The sequence below is a fragment of the Pelodiscus sinensis genome, chromosome 8 (genome assembly GCF_049634645.1).
Source record: "Pelodiscus sinensis isolate JC-2024 chromosome 8, ASM4963464v1, whole genome shotgun sequence".
Taxonomy (NCBI): domain Eukaryota; kingdom Metazoa; phylum Chordata; order Testudines; family Trionychidae; genus Pelodiscus; species Pelodiscus sinensis.
In genome coordinates, this window is record NC_134718.1 from 57190345 (window position 1) to 57208946 (window position 18602).

At 41.4% G+C, this 18602-nt stretch overlaps 1 protein-coding gene across 10 annotated transcripts in view; it reads left to right on the forward strand.

Annotated features, from left to right (window-relative positions):
- The window catches only part of FGFR2 (fibroblast growth factor receptor 2), a 131361-nt gene extending 114835 nt beyond the window's left edge, over positions 1–16526 (forward strand). For all 10 annotated transcript variants that reach the window (XM_075935341.1, XM_075935342.1, XM_014573599.3 and 7 more), the window contains 5 exons: positions 4581–4703; positions 6946–7016; positions 9795–9932; positions 10345–10450; positions 14776–16526. In XM_075935341.1, coding sequence (XP_075791456.1) covers positions 4581–4703; positions 6946–7016; positions 9795–9932; positions 10345–10450; positions 14776–14940 — 603 coding nt within the window. In that variant the 3' untranslated portion in view covers positions 14941–16526. The remainder of the gene's footprint in view (positions 1–4580; positions 4704–6945; positions 7017–9794; positions 9933–10344; positions 10451–14775) is intronic.
- The last annotated feature ends 2076 nt before the right edge of the window (positions 16527–18602 follow it).

Genomic DNA, 18602 nt, shown 5'->3' on the forward strand with positions numbered 1-18602 from the left:
TCTAAGCCAATAGTTGTCAATAGAGCACACTTATAAAAGAGTACATTTCTCGGTCCTTAGAAACCTACTTATGGTAAAAATCTTCTCAACCTGTTTCTTGGATTAAATTATAATTAGGAAAGTCTTAAATAATATTGTATAACCAATACCAACAAACATACTACATTGCTGTGCTAATACAGGGAATTAAGAATAAAACCTGTATAAGAATAAGGGTCCTGTTTGAGACCTAGTGCCAGATTCTCTAAGGCTGAGAAGATGATGTTGTTAGTAGGCATTATACCAGGTTCCTTGCTTGTCCACCCACAAGGTTGTGGCTGTTAGCGGCAAAAGACAGCTAGAATATGAGCCTCCAGTCTTGCTGTCCAAGAAAGAGGTTGACTTTCTTGCATCTCATGTGCAGATCTGGTTGCTGGATCATGGTCTAAATTTGTTTTATCCCTACGTTATGGGACACTAAATGTCAGAGTACAACCTGGGTGACTCAGAAGCCGCTCAAGTGTGAAATTTACTAATGGAATACATCTGAACCCAGGACAAGAAAAGCACCCTAGGTGCTGAGGCTGGTGTAAATTACTAGTGAAGCACTTGACTGGCTATAACCCATAGCCTTTTGGTATAGGGTGTCCACTAAAGAAAGTAGGCAACCAATGTGAAAGGAAAAAATGAACCTTTTGATTGACACATCTTCATTAGCATAAAAATGGCTGCCACTTTTTTTTGGCATGGAGCTTTGCTGCAAAAAAGCGCCAGTCTAGACGCGGATCTTTCGGAAAATAAAGCCTTTTCCGAAAGATCCCTTATCCCTTATTTTAAGAGATCCCTTAAAAGAGATCCCTTAAAATAAGGGATAAGGGATCTTTCAGAAAAGGCTTTATTTTCCAAAAGATCCGCGTCTAGACTGGCGCTTTTTTCTAACAAAGCTTCGTGCCAAAAAAAAAGCGGCAGCCATTTTTATGCTAATGAAGCGGGGGAGATTTAAATCCCCGCTTCATTAGCAATTGCGATACGTCTAATTTGCATCCCTTTTACGAAAAAGGGATGCAATCTAGACGTATCCCTGTAGTATATAGTATTTTTGGGTAAAATTTTCATAGGCACCCTTGAGATTAGGACCTCAAGTTGGGTTTTAAGTGTCTGCATCCCACTAATCTATACTGAGACTAAGGTTCCTAAAAAATGGGATTTAGGAGGCATTTCTTAAAATTTTACAATAGATCTCTTGACATCTCTTCTCCCAACCTTATAGCCAGTGTATGGCTCTCAAAACGAGCCATTCCATGGACCACAGTTTGAGAATTGTTGGGTGCCTAATTATGGCTTGGACCTGATCAAAAGGGACAGGGAGCAAATTATCACAACAAGGAAGTCAGTAATCTAATATGGCTTTTTGAAATGGCACTGTTTTAGTGGTAGGAGGCAGGCCAAAAGCAACGAGGGGGCGGTGTTTAGAAAATGAATGGCAAAAGGGGCCAGAATTTGTATGGGTAGAAGGTGTTGAGGTGCCTGACACCTTTTGTCCCTAATCAAGTTTCCCTAGGCTGTGGAGGCATGTGCAGAAAAAGAGCATCCCATCTTATTTCTTCCTCTGAGGCCTCCTTGGAAGTGGAAGTGTCCTGATAAAATTTGCGGATGACACAAAGTTGGGAGCTATTGCCAGTTCAGAAAAGGATTGGGATAACATACAGGAAGATCTGGATGATCTTGTAAATTGGAGTGATAGCAATAGGATGAAATTTAATAGTGAGAAGTGTAAGGTTATGCATTTAGGGATTAATAACAAGACTTTTAGTTATAAGCTGGGGACACATCAGTTGGAAGTAATGGAGGAGGAGAAGGACCTCGGAGTCCTGGTTGATTATAGGATGACTATGAGCCGCCATTGTGACATGGCTGTGAAAAAGGCTAATACGATCTTGGGATGTATTAGGCGAGGTATTTCCAGTAGAGATAAGGAGGTGTTAGTGCCATTATACAAGGCATTGGTGAGACCCCATTTGGAATACTGTGTGCAGTTCTGGTCTCCCATATTTAAGAAGGATGAATTCAAACTGGAACAGGTACAAAGAAGGCCACTAGGATGATCCGAGGAATGGAAAGGAGACTCAAGGCGGTTGGCTTGTTTACTTTAACCAAAAGAAGGCTGAGGGGGGACATGATTGCACTTTTTAAATATATTAGAGGGATAAATACCAGGGAGGGAGAGGAATTATTTAAGCTTAATACCAATGTGGACACAAGAACAAATGGATATAAGCTGGCTAGTAGGAAGTTTAGACTTGAGATTAGAGGAAGGTTTCTAACCATTAGAGGAGTGAAGTTCTGGAACGGCATTCCAAGGGAAGTAGTGGGGGCAAAAGATCTATCTGGTTTCAAGATTAAACTAGATGGGTTTATGAAGGGGATGGTTTGATGAGATAACATGATCTTGATAACTAATTGACCATTCATTATCAGTGGGAAATAGGTCAATAGAGGGATGATAGGAGTTACTATAGAGAACTTTCTGGGTGTCTGGCTGGTGAGTCTTGCCCACATGCTCAGGGTTTAGCTGATCGCCATATATGGGGTCGGGAAGGAATTTTCCTCCAGGGTAGATTGGCAGAGACCCTGGCGGTTTTTCGCCTTCCTCTGTAGCATGGGGTACAGATCACAGCTGGAGGATTCTGTGCATCTTGGGGTCTTCAAAGTATTTGAAGGCTTCAATATCTGAGATACAGGTGAGAGGATTATTCTAGGAGGGGTGGGTGAGATTCTGTGGCCTGCACTGTGCAGGGGGTCAGACTAGATGATCATAATGGTCCCTTCTGACCTTAAAGTCTATGAGTCTATGATTTGAAGCTCTTCCTCTGGTAACTCTGTTTTGATGGCTTATCATGTGTATGGGTGGGCACAGTGAGGGCCTGTTGTCCCCTGACAAGCTTGCTTGGGAAAGAGCAGAAGGTGGGCAGGTCAGGCAGAGAGAGAGAGAATTACTAGGGTAAACTACAGAGCATGCGAGCCACCTAATAGAGATGTATACACACCCACCCATCTCAAAAACCACGATCTGCTATACGGTAAAACTTAACTAATGGTTTGCCTGGCGATACCCATGCAAGGAGTGATTCCCAAAGCTAAAATAAAGAGATCATCTAAAAATAAGCTAAAATAAAAAGAGAAAGAGGAGGGATTGAACTCCAAAAGAAACAGGATATCCTGGAGAGAAATCCAAATGGAAAGTTTCTCAATATGTCTCCTGTTACTACCTTCTATTACCCATGACAGAGCTGCTTAAACATAGCAGTGGTATCCATTTGCAGTTAAGATTTCCTTTCAGTGCTGGGAAAGGTCATTTGTAAATTTTAAGGAAGGAGCTTCCATGAAGACAAAAATATATGAGGTGGTAACTTTTCATCTTTAACATATGGGCCTTCACAAAAGCATAACATGCTCCAAACATGCTCCCCGAGTTGTATTTTACAAAATTAACTAGTTTTAATCCAGTGGATAAACTAAATGCACACATCCCAGACACGTAAACACACAGAGCACTTGACAGGTTTTTTTACATTGCACGGTATGTTTTTGTTATAATTTTAACAACTGTTACATTAAAAATAGTTGCATTTATTTGGTATTTAGCCAATTTTTTGACTGCACTTGTGGACCTGTTTAAAAAATGTTCAAGGGGATCAAATAACTGAACTTAGCCAAATCTAGTCCATCCAGGAAGCAATTCTTAACTCTCGTAATGTTCAACCTCACACAGAAGGTGTGCTTTAAAGGTACATTTTCCAGCCAGCACTGTTCATAGTATGATTTTACAAAATTCTGTACACATTATAATCCAACCTTATAACTATGGTTTGTAACAGTCCTTTAACTTGTTTTCTGATGTACTTTTCTTTCTTTTGGATAGTACATTCCAAACCAATTGGGCATAAAGGTACATCCCAACCTGTACTAGGTGACACCTTTTATGTGTCTTAGCTTTGACAGGCTTCCTATTTTCTAATGCCAAAACTGACTTCAGCCTTGCAAAGTGTTGTGGGATAGCTGACATGGTGTGAATGGCGTTATAGGGAAAGCATAATATATTCAGTTAATGTACCTTCACAACACTTATATGTAACATATATCCTATTAATATCCATTAATATGGTATACACTATGCCTGACTATATGCATAGGCGCACACACTGATCCAGTGTGTCAGACTGAAGCTTTGTCAAAATGATTAATTGCTCATTAACAGAATTCATAATTAAAAAGCTGGAAGACCTGTACTGTAACTGGAGCTCATATAATATAATAGTGTCTCAGAGAAGGCTTGGTTCTGTTAGGATAAGCACCTAAGCCTTTGGATACTGAAAAATTAAGCCCAGAGTCTTTTCCAAAAGACTTCTGGAGCAGTTCTTCAAACTGGAGACACTGAAAAATTGGACTTGAAAATTATACTCCATGTTCTTTTTGATTATAGTATAGCAATTATCATATGCTGAATACACCTTCTGCTTCAAGAAAATCTTAAGGGAAAATGAAGTCATGTATTAGAAGTCATTTTAATATCTCACACATTTTTCGTCTTTCTTTTTCAGTGCATTCATCGAGATTTAGCTGCAAGAAATGTTTTGGTAACTGAAAATAATGTGATGAAAATAGCAGACTTTGGTTTGGCCAGAGACATCAACAATATAGATTATTATAAAAAAACTACTAATGTAAGTGGCTTTTGCAGTCTTATCTCTGGAACCAGTATTTCTTTCAGTAGGTCATTAAAGTATTGTGATTATAATCCTAATGGATTTCTTGTACACCGGCCTAACTTTTTATCATAGAAGATAAAATAGTAATCGGGGCATAAGCATCTCCAACCACTTTTACTAAGTGATGAATGTTATCTGTTTACACAACCTGAGAGAATATTTATTACATGATTAATTATGAATGATAAAATTCAGTAATTCTTTTCATAGGACCTGATCCAAAGGATCAGTCCATGGAATCAATGGAAAGATTCCCTTTGTCCTCAATGGGTTTTAGATTAGGTCCCATGGTCTTTGAAAACAGTAAAATGTTTGCTTTTATGGTACCTGAGTAATGTACATTACTGAAAGTGTACATTACTCAGGTATCTATTGCATTGTATTCCGGTTTGTAAACACAATACTATGGTGGTAATGAGTAGGGCTGGAATCAGGAGAATGGGTTTCATTGCCCACTCTGCTATAGATCTGTGTGACCTTGAGCAAGGCAGTTTGGCCAAAAATGTTGTAAGTGGTCACTGATTTGGGGATAACTGAGATACCTTGTGCCAGAGGCTCTGAGCAACCAAATGTCCATTTGAAGTCATTGGGAGCTTTGCAAAGTGCTTTGAGAGCCTCTGATTCAAGTTTCTGTGTCAGTGCAAAATTTTAAAATGATTTAGTACGTTAAGTTGTCAATTCTTAAAAATAAGTTTCTAAGCTACAGGTTGGACCTCCCTGGTCTGGCATTCTCAGGGAATTTGCCGGATCATGGGAGGTTCCTTCCCACTGGCCTCCCAAGACACTGCCCCTCTGGCTGGCTCTTCTCAGGCCCCACTGCCAATGGGCTCCAGCCTGGCTACTAGAGGGCTTGGGGTCTCACCTGCTGCTGCCAGCTGTCTGAGGCTCTCCAGCAAAGAAGCTCCCCAACTACCAAGGCCCTGCTTCTGCCCAACCTGGCCGGGGCTCCCTGGCTGCTCCGCTGCTGCTGCACCCAGATGGGGCTCTCATTGGTCCTGATGCTGCCCTACCTGGCTGGGGGGCTCCCTGCTGCTGGGCTCCTAACTGGCTCGCACTCCCGGGACCGGAGCTCTCTGGTTCAGCAACATCTGTGGTCCTACCGGACTACAGATGTTGCCGGACCAGAGAGTGTCGGATTTAGGAGGGTCAACCTGTAGCATCCATTGCACTTTTAAGGGGGAAACTGGGCTTTGTGTGGGCAGCCCCATACTCTTTGTCATGGAGGGAACAGAATCTACCATCAACCTCGAAGCAAGACATTACCCCTCTGCAGACTCATCACTAGAAATGCCAAGCCTCTAGTCCATTGCATCTCCACTGGGCCCACCATGCCTGGGTTGGGCCATTGGGGCAGGATGGATGTGAATCTAACCCTAATCTCACCTGTGAATTGGTCCCTCTGTGCTAGTCTACTAGTTAAAAATTGCTGAAGTTCATATTTGCAGAGGGCCCCTGGGTAAGGCTCACCCATATCAGGCTACTCACTCTTTATAAGAACATAAGATTGGCCATACTGAGTGAGACCAAAGGTCCATGTAGCCCAGTAGCCTGTCTGCCGACAGTGGCCAGTGCCAAGTCACCCAGAGGGGGTGGACCGAAGACAATGATCAAGCGATTTGTCTTGTGCCATCTGTCTCCAGCCTCTGACAAACAGAGGCCAGGGACACCATTCCTACCCCCTGGCTAATAGCCTTTTATTGACCTAACCTCTATGAATTTATCTAGCTTCTCTTTAAACTCTGTTATAGTTCTAGCCTTCACAGCCTCCTCTGGCAAGGAGTTCCACAGGTTGACTATGCGCTGTGTGAAGAAGAATTTTTCGCTTATTAGCTTTAAACCTGCTACCCATTAATTTCATTTGGTGTCCTATAGTCCTTATAAGTCTTTCCTCCTCTTCCTCCTACTGAAAGGCAATGTGGGAGATAACTGGCATGAAGAGTCCTTTCTATGAAACCTCTGTGCCTTAGCTCATTTTGTCTGAAAAATTTACATATGTTTATTTGCGTCTGGGGGCTGGAGGATATAAGTCTGTTTTCTCTAAGAACACTGAGGTAAACACTGCTTTCATTGTCCTGTGCTTTTTGATATTACAGAATTAAATATTTTAGAATTCTCATTGCTGACATTGCCTTGTGAATAACTACAATTTTAATTCAATGTATCTCATTTCCCATCCCCCTCCCGCTTATGTTACTAGGGCCGGCTCCCGGTAAAGTGGATGGCTCCAGAAGCCCTGTTTGACAGAGTTTACACACATCAAAGTGATGTGTAAGTAACTTTATTTTGTTTAGCTTTTCTATTTTAGTTACAGTTTAGTGAATCTTTATATATTTTTTCCTGCTTTCTTCAAACCTTAACTGTTTGCTTTCTCTGTTTCACATATTAATAGAAGGAGCAAACATTGCTCTTAGAAAGTAAGGATTTTATGCTAGACTGCTAACCAATGCTCTGTTACTAATCTGCCTGGCTTCAAAGGACATGAAAGGTGGAGAATGCTAACCTCCTTCTATCAGTGCGGAAGTTTTTCCCCCTTGAACTTATTTACGGATGTGCAGTTACAAAGCATCTATCTAATTTGCCTGGCTTTGGGAATATTCTGAACTTTGTTCTATTTCTTTTTAAAGGAAATAATCCTGAAATATTCAGTTAATGAAATTTGTGCTAAAAATGTCTTTGATTTAGGTAAATCAGACAGTGGGCTACCTTGAAAACTTCATTTTAATTTTACAGATATTACTGCTTCCAGAAATTTTCTCTGTTTTGAAGTGCAGGAAATAACTGGAATAAATTATATCTCTAAAATTGGAAGAAACTTTTTTGAAGTGTCCCCACTCTATCTAGCTGACATAACTTTGTTTTACTATCTATGAAAGTTTTCTAGACAGTAGAACAAACTTCTATACTTGTCTTGATTTAAGCAGAAGAGCCCATTTTTTCTGTCATTTTGGGTCTCTGAATCACTGTGCTAATTGACACTGTTCATATTTAAGCATTGTTTTTACAAAGTGCTGATGGAAAATTCACATTTTATTTTTATATGAGAAGATATTAACCCACAAGGGCTTCTTGCTACACAGGCCTGAGGAATTGTAAGATTAAAATTAGGGATGTAAGAGAGTAGTTGGTTAGTTGACTACCCGATAAGTTTAAGCTTATTGAGTAGTCGAGTTGACTACTTGCAAACACCCCTCCCTCCCCCACTGTCTCTGGGGAGCCAGCTTACAGATACTGATAATCTATCAGAGGAGCAGGGGAGGCTTCTCTGGCAGGGACAAAACCCAGCTGTGGCCCTGCCAGAGCAGCCAGTCAGTAGGGGCCGGGCAGCCTGCCCCCCTGGCTCCTCTTGTGATTTAAATTGCAGAGATGCAGTAGAGTTTGGTCCCCGGCACAGCACGAGCAGGGAATGAGTGGGGCCACCTGACTCCTCCTAAATGTCCCTTCTTGTGCCAGGTTGGAGACCAAACTCCGCTGTGGCTCTGCAATGTAAAACACAATAGGAGCGGGGGAGCAGGCTGCCCAGCTTCTGCTGCCTTTTAAAGTGCAGAGCTGCAGCAGGGTTTGGTCGTGGTGCACACCAGGACTGAGCTGGCTGCCTTCCCCTATCGAGTAATCGAATAGTCAATACAAATTCTACTTGATTACTAAAGTCACCTAAATTTCACATCCCTAGTTAAAATTAAAAGGGGACAGGACAGGAAGGTGTCTAATCCCGCACTAATCAGACTACTTGCATCTCTATATAACTGGGGTGGAGAAGCTCAGGCCCAAGGGCCAGATACAGCCCTTGGCTTGCCTGGATCTGGCCCCTGAGGCTTGGGGCTCCCCCCCTCCTAGCACTGGGGAGCCCACGCTAGCACTCCAAACCCCCCCCCCCTTTCCCTCCACCATACACACTTTCACCCCATAGGGCTGGAGCACACAAAATCTACTAAGCTGGGCCCCTGTAGGCTGTGGTGTGGCAGGGGAATGTGGGGAGTGTCTTTCTCCTTCTCAGTCAAGGGCCACATCAGTGAGGATTTGTTTGTTTTTTTGTTTGCTTCTCCATTGTGTGTGGCCCCTGACCTAAATGGTTCCCCACCCTGATATGTAACCTCCTCTTGCACTTAAATAGGAGTGCAACAACCATGTACACCATATGAGGAATTGAAGGGTTAAAGCCAAGAGCTATTGTTTATTCTATAAACAAGAGCTGAGATTTTCAATCATAGCTAGAGATTTGGTAATCAGCACCACGAGCCCCATTTTATATTTAAAACAGAGTTTAATTTTAGCAACTTTTGAGCAAACTTGCAATGGAAGTTCTCCCTATGTCTGCATATAGTTCTTACATTGACAAATACATTTTATCGTCTATATTTTATAATCTTCCCATTCGCCAAGGTTCTTCTAGGTGCTGAGCTCCAAAACTCCTTAAGGTTTCCTGCCTGGTTTCCTACAAAATAATGGCCAAAAATGACACATGACTGGAACATTTCGTTTTTAATGAATTGGCATTTTTGAAAGAGAAATGTTCTGTCATAACATTTCCAACCTCTCTTCCATATATGTATTCTATAAACAATTATACTGTAAGATACAATTTCAGTTCTATTTACAATAGCCCTGAAAACTGACAACTTGGACATTTGGAGAACATCAAACAGAGGCGCCTCAGTTCAAGAAAACATTTAAGAATGTGCTTAAGACTGTCCCTATTCAGCAAAGCACTTATGCACACAATCAAATGTAAACATTTCCTTACATCCCATTGAAATCAGCAGATGCATAACGTTGCAAATGCATAACGTTAATTTTATACATAGCTGTTTTTCTGAATAAGATGGACTGTTGCATTCTGGCCCAACTTCGGACCAAATTTCTGCCACTGTTTTTCACATCGAGTAGTTCTTATTTTATGAATCATCTGAGTGAAATCCATGGATGTATTTGAGGGGTCAGGTTCTACTCAGTAAGTCTGGTAGAATCTGGTCCTTAAACACAGAACTGCTGCAGAAAGTAACAAGGAATAACAGTTCTGCCTCTTTTGTGTTACCTTTTATTCCATAGCTGGTCATTTGGTGTGTTGATGTGGGAGATCTTCACTTTGGGAGGTTCGCCTTATCCAGGAATTCCAGTGGAGGAACTTTTTAAGCTGCTTAAAGAAGGGCACAGAATGGATAAGCCTGCCAACTGCACCAATGAACTGTAAGGACCATTATTTGTTGAAGTAATAAAACACTAGCATAGGGTATGTCTACACTACCCCCCTAGTTCAAACTAGGGGGGGTAATGTAGTCATACGGAGTTGCAAATGAAGCCCGGGATTTGAATTTCCCGGGCTTCATTTGCATAAAGCCGGCCGGCGCCATTTTTAAATGCCAGCTGGGTCGGACCCCGGTCCGTGCGGCTACACGTGGCACGGACTAGCTAGTTCGGATTAGGCTTCCTAATCCGAACTAGCTGTACACCTCGCTCCACAGGTGTACACCTCGAACCACAGGCGTTCCCAAATCAGGGACATCTGGAATACAGAGGTTCAGGTGTAATTGTGAATTGAGTGGACAAGCAACAGGAATATATAAGGCTAATTAACCCAATGAAATGCATATTTATACAGCTATATGATGATGAGAGATTGCTGGCATGCCGTGCCTTCGCAGAGACCAACTTTTAAACAGTTGGTAGAAGACTTGGATCGCATTCTCACTCTCACAACTAATGAGGTAAGTAAATTATTCACTTCTTAGTCAGCAGATCAGAACAAGGAGTTCATTAGATGAATGGATTGTATTAAAATATGAAACTCTGCTGTATTTCTATTATTATTCTATTTCTCAGTTTTCTTCTGGGGGTCATCTACAGTTAAAGTAGGTGGCTTAATTAAGTCATGGTTTCCTTCTAGAGGTTTTGATTTATGTAACAAGACATTCTCTCTCTCTCTCTCTCTCTCTCTCTCTCTCTCTCTCTCTCTCTCTCTCTCTCTCTCTCACACACACACACCTACACCTACACCTACACACCTACCTACCTACCTACCTACCTACACACACACACACACACACACACACACACACCTCTTTGCATATCTCATAATGCTTTCAGCATATCAACATCCAGGAAAAATGTGGGGGGGGGGGGGGGGGGGAGGAGAGTGATATTTCAACATTACTTTTTGTGTGTGTGTGGGGGGGGGGGGGGAGTTTTATCATATTCTGGATTCACCAACTTAATTTGATTCTCAGTCAATTAGGTCAGAAAAAGCAGCCAAAGTAATGATCTAATTTCAGATGGTCTGTCTAGGAGTTAATTTGGGCCACTGAAATAGTTCTTTTGAGAGAACAAAAACCCAGAGGGGAGTATGGAGAAACTATCCAATTCTACAAGGGCAACTTCTAGCACCATTCCAGTTAAAAAATATACATGATTCTAGTTTATTCTAAAACCTAATTTTTAGAAGTCTGAGAATCTTTTAGTTGCGGCAAGCAATGCATTAAAACATGGAGATAGGGATGATTTCAGTTCTCTTACTACTAAATCACAGCTATTAACAAGTTTGGTGGTTTGGGTAAACGCTGCATTCCCAAGAAGAAGAGAAGGGGCTTAAAGCCATCTTGTACCCTCCTGATACTGGGCTGCTCTAGAGACTATGGCGTCTACAGAAGCCGATTTGTTACTGCAGACTACCTAGCTAATTTATGGACAGCCCATAATCTCCCCAGTGCTTTTGCCATGTCCCCCTACCACCCATCCCCATACCTGCGCTGGGGCTTGCAAGGGGTCTTTGGAGGAACCTTATCACTGTATTCTACCAGGCCAGCTCCAGTTATTCTCCTCAAGCTTGATATGAGGCTTTTAGGCCCTTTTACACCATTTTGGCTCTTCTATGTGCTGTAAAGGGGCTGGAGTAGGAGAGGTGAAGATCTCCACCCAGATTATTAACTGAACTATGTGAAACTCTTGGATCTGGGAAACTGAGCTAGAAATGAAATGAGAATTCTCTCATACACATGTATGTTCCAGTACTTCCTGCTTCCCTTTGTGTCAGAAATTTCCAGACCATTCCGGTGCTCTAGAGCTGTGTCTTTAACATACATGTATATACTGTCTTCAGACCGTCAGAAAATTGCTTGTGAAATAAGAAGTTATGTTGGATCAAAACTGCAGGAACTGTTTTGTTGCCTCCTAGGTGCATGTGTTTGTTTTAAAGCCTCCAATGTTGCCCTCGTTTTAAAACTACAACTCCAAAGATCTGACACTGTAAGATATGATTTTGCAAAATAATTTTAATCAAATAATTAAATGAAAGTATCCGCTGCAGTATAAATTGAAGAGAGATAAGATTTGTCTCGTCAGCCTGATCATAACTTGTGGTTTAGCAAATGACAAGAGAGCATTACATGAATACAGCTGCCCTCCAGGAGTTGAAAGAGAAAAAGTTCAAGGGAAAAAATAACTTTATCCTCTTGCCAAAATTGCTGTTTCTAGCAAAAGTTTTGTGATGGGGTGCGGTCACAGAAGACCCCTGGGGGCTCCTTCCCAGTGTGCTGATAAAGCCACTGACACTTGCTTCCTAGCTCTTTGGGGCTTCTCACCACCCTGTCCTGCTGGGCCAGATCTCCTAATCTCCCCCACAGGACAGAGCTGAGATCACTGCCCTCTCCTCCCCCCTCCCCCCCCCACCCCAAGAGCAATGCAGACACTGAATCACTTCAGATCTGAGGGGAATGCAGTTTCAGGCATAGCATCCAGGGAAGCAACCCCCAACTGGGATCAGAACCTCAATCGAACCATTCAGACAAGCCCCTTTTAACAACGAAAGGAGGATGTACACATTGATTGCTTCCCCAGGTAGGGTTGCCAGGTGTCCGGTATTCACCCGGAAAGTTCAGTATTTGCGGGCTCCGTCCGGTAAAAAAAACAGGAAATACCAGATATATCAAATGTCCGGTGTTTCCTTTGGACGGAAGCCCGGCGGGGGACAATCTCTCCCTACCGCATCTGGTGGGGGTGGGGGAGTGAGAAGCACGGCAGAGATGTTAGTGTAGGGGGGAAGGAGGGGGCACTTGCTGGGCGCCACGCGAGGGGGGCATCGGTCTGGGATAGGAGCGGAGTGCACACTGCTCTGGCCCATATGACCATCAGAGACCCGGGAGCTGGCCATATGATGCCTTCCTCTACACCAGCCATGGTCAACCCACGTCTTGCAAACTGCATGTGGCTCTTGCCCCCCCAAAAATGCGGCTCACAAAGCCGCTCCTGTTTTTAGGATTGAAACTGTTGTATTCTCAATAAATTAGGCGTATTGCCTCTTCCCCATAAAAGATCTCGTGTGTTTAGTTTAAGCAAATAACACTGTGCCCCAATGGCCTCCGCCCTCCGCTGGCAGGAATTCTTTATTTCTATATTCCACCCTTACATGGAAAATTACCTGATTAGACCCTACCAGTTAGTTTGTTCACGTCTTGCTAAGACCAACCACTGCTTAGATTTAAAGGACAAAGGAGGCTGTTTTTTCAGGTGATCACCCAGGCATTGAGGTGTCCGAGCATTGGAAACACCCTTGATGGCTTCCATTTGCACATTTAAAACCCTAAACCATCCCCTACCACAAATCTCTAACTTTATATACAAGCATGATACATGCACCAAAATCAGATCCACAGATCCATTCAAATGGACAGGTTACGTGAGGTATTTTATCCCAAGTGTCTTTGAGTTATGCATGTTTGTATCCAGAAGACAATTTCATAAAGCGCCGGGGGGGAGGCCTACCGCAAGTTTCTGAACCTGAATCTTGGATTAAACTGGATTATTTCCTTTTTGTTGCAATGGTTTGATCACTGATGGCTACTTTAGGACAGTAGTTCTCAACCATACTTGGCCGCTTTACCCCTTTCAGGAGTTTGAGTTGCTTTACATACCCCGCATGTCTACTCCAGGGGAGCAATCAGGATTTCCAAACCCCTGGGCATAGGGGAGGGGGCTGGCTCCGTACATCTGAAAGAAGTGGGGCCTCGGGCGCCAGCACCCCAGCACTCCCTGGATGATGTAGCGTGACTCACCCCACCCAACCCCCTGCTGGCCCCGCCAGAGCATGTGGCATGGGCTCTGCAGCGCACAATGTAGCAATTCTAAAGGGCCTGGTGTTCCAGCCGCTGCTGCCACAGTAGTGGCAACAACAGCGGCCGGAAGCCCTGGACCCTTTTGAATCTCTGAGCCCCAGAGCAACTGCCCCTTCTGCGTACCCTGTAACCCCCATCAGCAGGCCTGGTCGCCTCATTTAAAAACTACTGGCTTACAGAATTAGACATCAAAATACGAAAGTGTCCCAGCAGGCTGTTACAGAGAGCTTGCTTACGCTGTCATTTTTTCTATATGACATTTTAGTTTGTACTGACTTCACTCATACTTTTTATGTAGCCTGTTGTAAAATTAGGTAAATATCTAGATGAGTTAATGTACTCCCTGGAAGACCTCTGCAAATGCCCCAGTGGTGCTGGAGGAGACAAAAGAAAGAACAGAAAAAAACATGTTAGAATATTTAGTGTAGAGTAGCAAAATCCAATGAATGTGGATAACTTCTTTTTCATTTCAGTTCTCATAAGTGTGTCCATGCAGTACTTGTTTAAATCTGAATTTAAAACCAGATAGTCAAACTGACCAAAGGAATATGAGACTGGAAGTATCTTTTTCTCCAAATCATTGCCATATGCTAGAGAAAAATGGTTCTATTTAGGACGAAAATTTCATTTTTATCATTATAAGTGAAAAGTCCTCTTTTGATGTGGTGAGCGTGTTTATTTCCACTGGTGCGGTTAATGCTCACGTTATAAATGACTTGTCTGCCTTAGCCTGACTGACTCTTTCTTTCTCTCTTTCTTTCAGATGTATAAGCAGTAGTTAGATGAGTTACATTCAAAACTTTCTTAGCATAGAATTGTTTGATCATTTTTTTTGACTGTGAATATACGTGTTTCATGACAAAGCCAAGTCAGGTGGCATAGTGCTATTGTCATTTATATAAATAACATTGTCTCTTCCCTTACAGGAATATCTGGACCTCAGTGGACCCCTTGAACAGTATTCACCCAGTTATCCCGACACTAGGAGTTCGTGTTCTTCAGGTGATGACTCTGTTTTTTCTCCTGATCCAATGCCTTATGAACCCTGTCTTCCAAAGTACCAACACATAAATGGTAGTGTTAAAACATGAAAGGAAAGCATTCTTATTCCTCAGAGGAATAAAGAAACAAGAATGACAACCTACCTACCATAAGTAAAGAACTCTTTTCTCCAGGACCCTGATGTTTCTGTTTGTACATATGAAATATAATAAGAAAAAATATCTTGGAGGAAGATGGTCAGAACATGTGTAAAGAGTTATATCGTTTGGATCTCTTAAGCAATTCCAAAAGGAGAATGTTGATGGGTATGGACGTACCTCACCGTGTCAATTTTCTAGCTGGCTTCAAGATGCAGTGGACTTTGTACAATTGACCAGTTGGACTTAAGGCAAACTCTGAGTCTGTCTTTCTTGTTTATTTTGTAATATTGAAGAAAATATATGTTGGCACACACTTACAGAGCACAAATGCCGTATATAGGTGCTGGATGTATGTAAATATATTCAAAATATGTATAAATATATATTATATATTTACAGTGAATTATTTTTTGTATTGATTTTAAATGGATGTTCGAATCCACCTAGCAAATTAGTCCTTTTTTAAACAGTTATTTGCTAAATGCTGTTCTTACACAGAATTTCTTAATTTTCACCATTCAAAGGTGGAAAATACTTTTTGCTTTCAGGGAAAATGGTATATCATTAATTTATTAAATAATTGGTAATGTACAAAACAATTAATCGTTTATAGGGTTGTTTTTTGTAATTTAAATGGCATTTCTAAGCAGGCAGCACAGAGATCTAGTAGTTATATTGCTCAGACTTTAGTAGTTGTCAGATCTTTAAAAAAAGAAATATTTACACTATATTACTAATTTGGGGAGAATTATGGTTTTGATTTATTTGTGTTTGAAACTTCAATGTCAGATTATTGTTATTATCAATATCAAAATTTCCATATTTAAAAAAATCCTTTAATAAGAAGGTATTCTGTTTTCTGTATCTCGGGTTTTGTAGCTATCACTAAAGCATTTTCTAAGGCCAAAATAGCAAACTCATTCTAAGGCGGGTGGGGGGAAGGGGAAAGAGTCTTTAATGAGTTCCTGAAGTAAGGAAAGACATTATCTTGCCTATAACCATAGCAGAATGTACTGCTCTAAAAAGAGTAGAGCTTCCATTCTGTATTGCTCATGCATCAAATTAACTAGTATTGTCTTCATTGACTTGATAATGGGTTCCAGATCTTCTGGCCTGATAGTAGCCTTTCAGGCTGTTCCTATATTGTATCATAAGTTAAAGAGAGAGAGAGAGAGAGAGAGGTTATAATGATTTGCCATAGGAATACTACCATCCTTTTAAGGGATTATTTCATGCTGGCTCCAGTATATTTTTCCAAATTGTTCCTTAATATCAGGCATATTGCTGGTGTCAGACAAAATATTACTGCATTTCTTTTGTTTGTGTTTGTTTTAAAGTATTGCGTTTTTACTTTCAAAACACCCACTCACACTGACATAGCCATGTAATACAAATGCAAATTACACCGATTTACTTATCAAAAATTTTGGGAAAAAGTATTAACATCTGTTAACTTTTGTACCCACAATAAAACGTTTCTATGTTTTCTAATGTTAACATTACAAAATAAATGTCATGCAGCTTATTTTTTTTAATCCTGTGTCTTATAAAATGGTTTCCTGTACTTAAAATGAAGGGGCATATCAAGCAATTCTTTTTATTGGCTTTATAGTAGATCTCATACCAGCAAACCATTCTCTTAGTACAGGGGCTAGTAAACAAACTTTCACACATATAAGCATGAATCATTTTACAGACTTGAGTGTGTGTGTGTGTGTGTGTGTGTGTGTCTGTGTGTGTTTTGGTGATTGCAGAATATTAGTTTGAGCTGAAAATGTTTTGTGTGATTTGCTAACAAAAAAATTATTTCTGAAAAGTTTTCTCTGTTAATTCCAGCCAGCCAGTAAGCATTTATATTAATATCTGAAGAGTACTATCCTTTGTGTCAAAGGGTGTTCAGAAAGGAAGGGAAATTGCGATAAATCTTTTATTTTTGCCTTACATTCCTGCTTTGATACCTTATGCAAAATTTTAGGAATAATTGGAGCATCTTTCTAACATGTAGCATATGAAAAGAAGGTCTGCCTAAATGACAGGTTTCAATTAGTTCCATGGGAAGTAATTTGTTAGATTATTAGTTAGATTTTAAATGCTACCTAGATTCAAACACGAAACATAAGAGCTAAATCAATTCTGATGCTTCAGTTCAATGTGTGTGTATGTATGTATATATACATGTATATTTATTTGGTGTGGTAAGGTGCAGAGTTTGTCAGAGTCCTCCAACACATGCCTTTTAAACATTAACGCGCTTTGTCAGGGGTGTGTGTGTGTGTGTGTGTATTTCCAGTTCCTTACATTTGTTTTGTATTCCACTCACATCTAGCTACTCAGTCATATTGTGCTAGGTCAGACCTACTGATGGGGTGGAAGAAAGGGGAGACAAAGGGAGCAATTGCCCCAGGGCGCAGTGATTCAAAGGGGTCCAGGGCAATAACAGCATTAGCAACTCCCAGAGCCCCAAGTCATTTAAATTGTTGCCCGAGTGCCAGGTGGCTCTGAGGGCTGAATGGGGGCCAACCTGATGCGCTCTGAGCAGTGCAGAGAGCTGATTGCCCTGGCCCTGCCTCTTCCACCCAAGGCCCCGCCCCCTTTTGCCCAAAGCCCCGCCCCTTCCAAGAGCATGAAGCCAGCTCCTCCCCACTTGGCCCAGGGACACGCGGAGGCTGTCAGCACCCCTGCGCTAGGTACTCCACACATGTATAGCAAATAGACATTTAGTGCCCTAAAGAGCTATTAAGATCCACGAAGCATTCATTACCAGCCAGAGCTATGCTTGGTCCAGACCCAAAGAATTCATAAAATGTCCAGTAAATATCCACTTGTGGCACCTCGGTTCTGTTTTGGAGAGGAAGTTTTTCCTCACTTTCAGGGTATCTCTGAAATTAAACCATTCATAGACTCATAGAAATTGAATGGAAAAGATCTATTAGGTCATCTAAACGAGTGCCTGTCAGTTCAGGATTGTTCCCTATGGTATATTTGCTGCTGCTTTGTTCATTCTTGCATTAAATTTCCCAAGGATATAGGCTTCTACCACTTACCGTGGGAAATTTTCTACAGTTTCATAAATCTCACTATCAGGACTTTTTCTGATGATTTTCTTTCTCTTTTTCCTTTTCCTGTATTTCACACTATAACTTCTATTTATATTCTGTTGTGCTACCCTATTTCTTTTCCGTACTTTGGAGGCCAATGCTACCCTTAGAGGGAGGCATTTCTGAAGCAGAATGTAGCAGTACATTAAGAATGCGGAACACCTTCACAAGAGGTGAAGAATAGCATATCTAATTGGCTGCCATATGACGAGAGATTAATAAGTCTGAGATTTTTTCAGCTTGGAAAAGAGACAACTAAAGGGGGATATGTTAGAGATTATCTATAAAGTCATGACTAAAATGGAGAAAGAGTATAAAGAAGAGTTATTTACTCCTTTCCATAACACAAGAAATAGGGGCCACCCAAATGAAATTAAATAGGTAACAGGTTTAAAAAAAATCAAAGGAAGTACTACTTTACACAATGCAGAGCCAACCTGTGGAACTCCTTGCCAGAGGATGTTGTGAAGGCCAGAGCTTAATCAGGGTTCAAGAAAGAACTAGATTAAACTT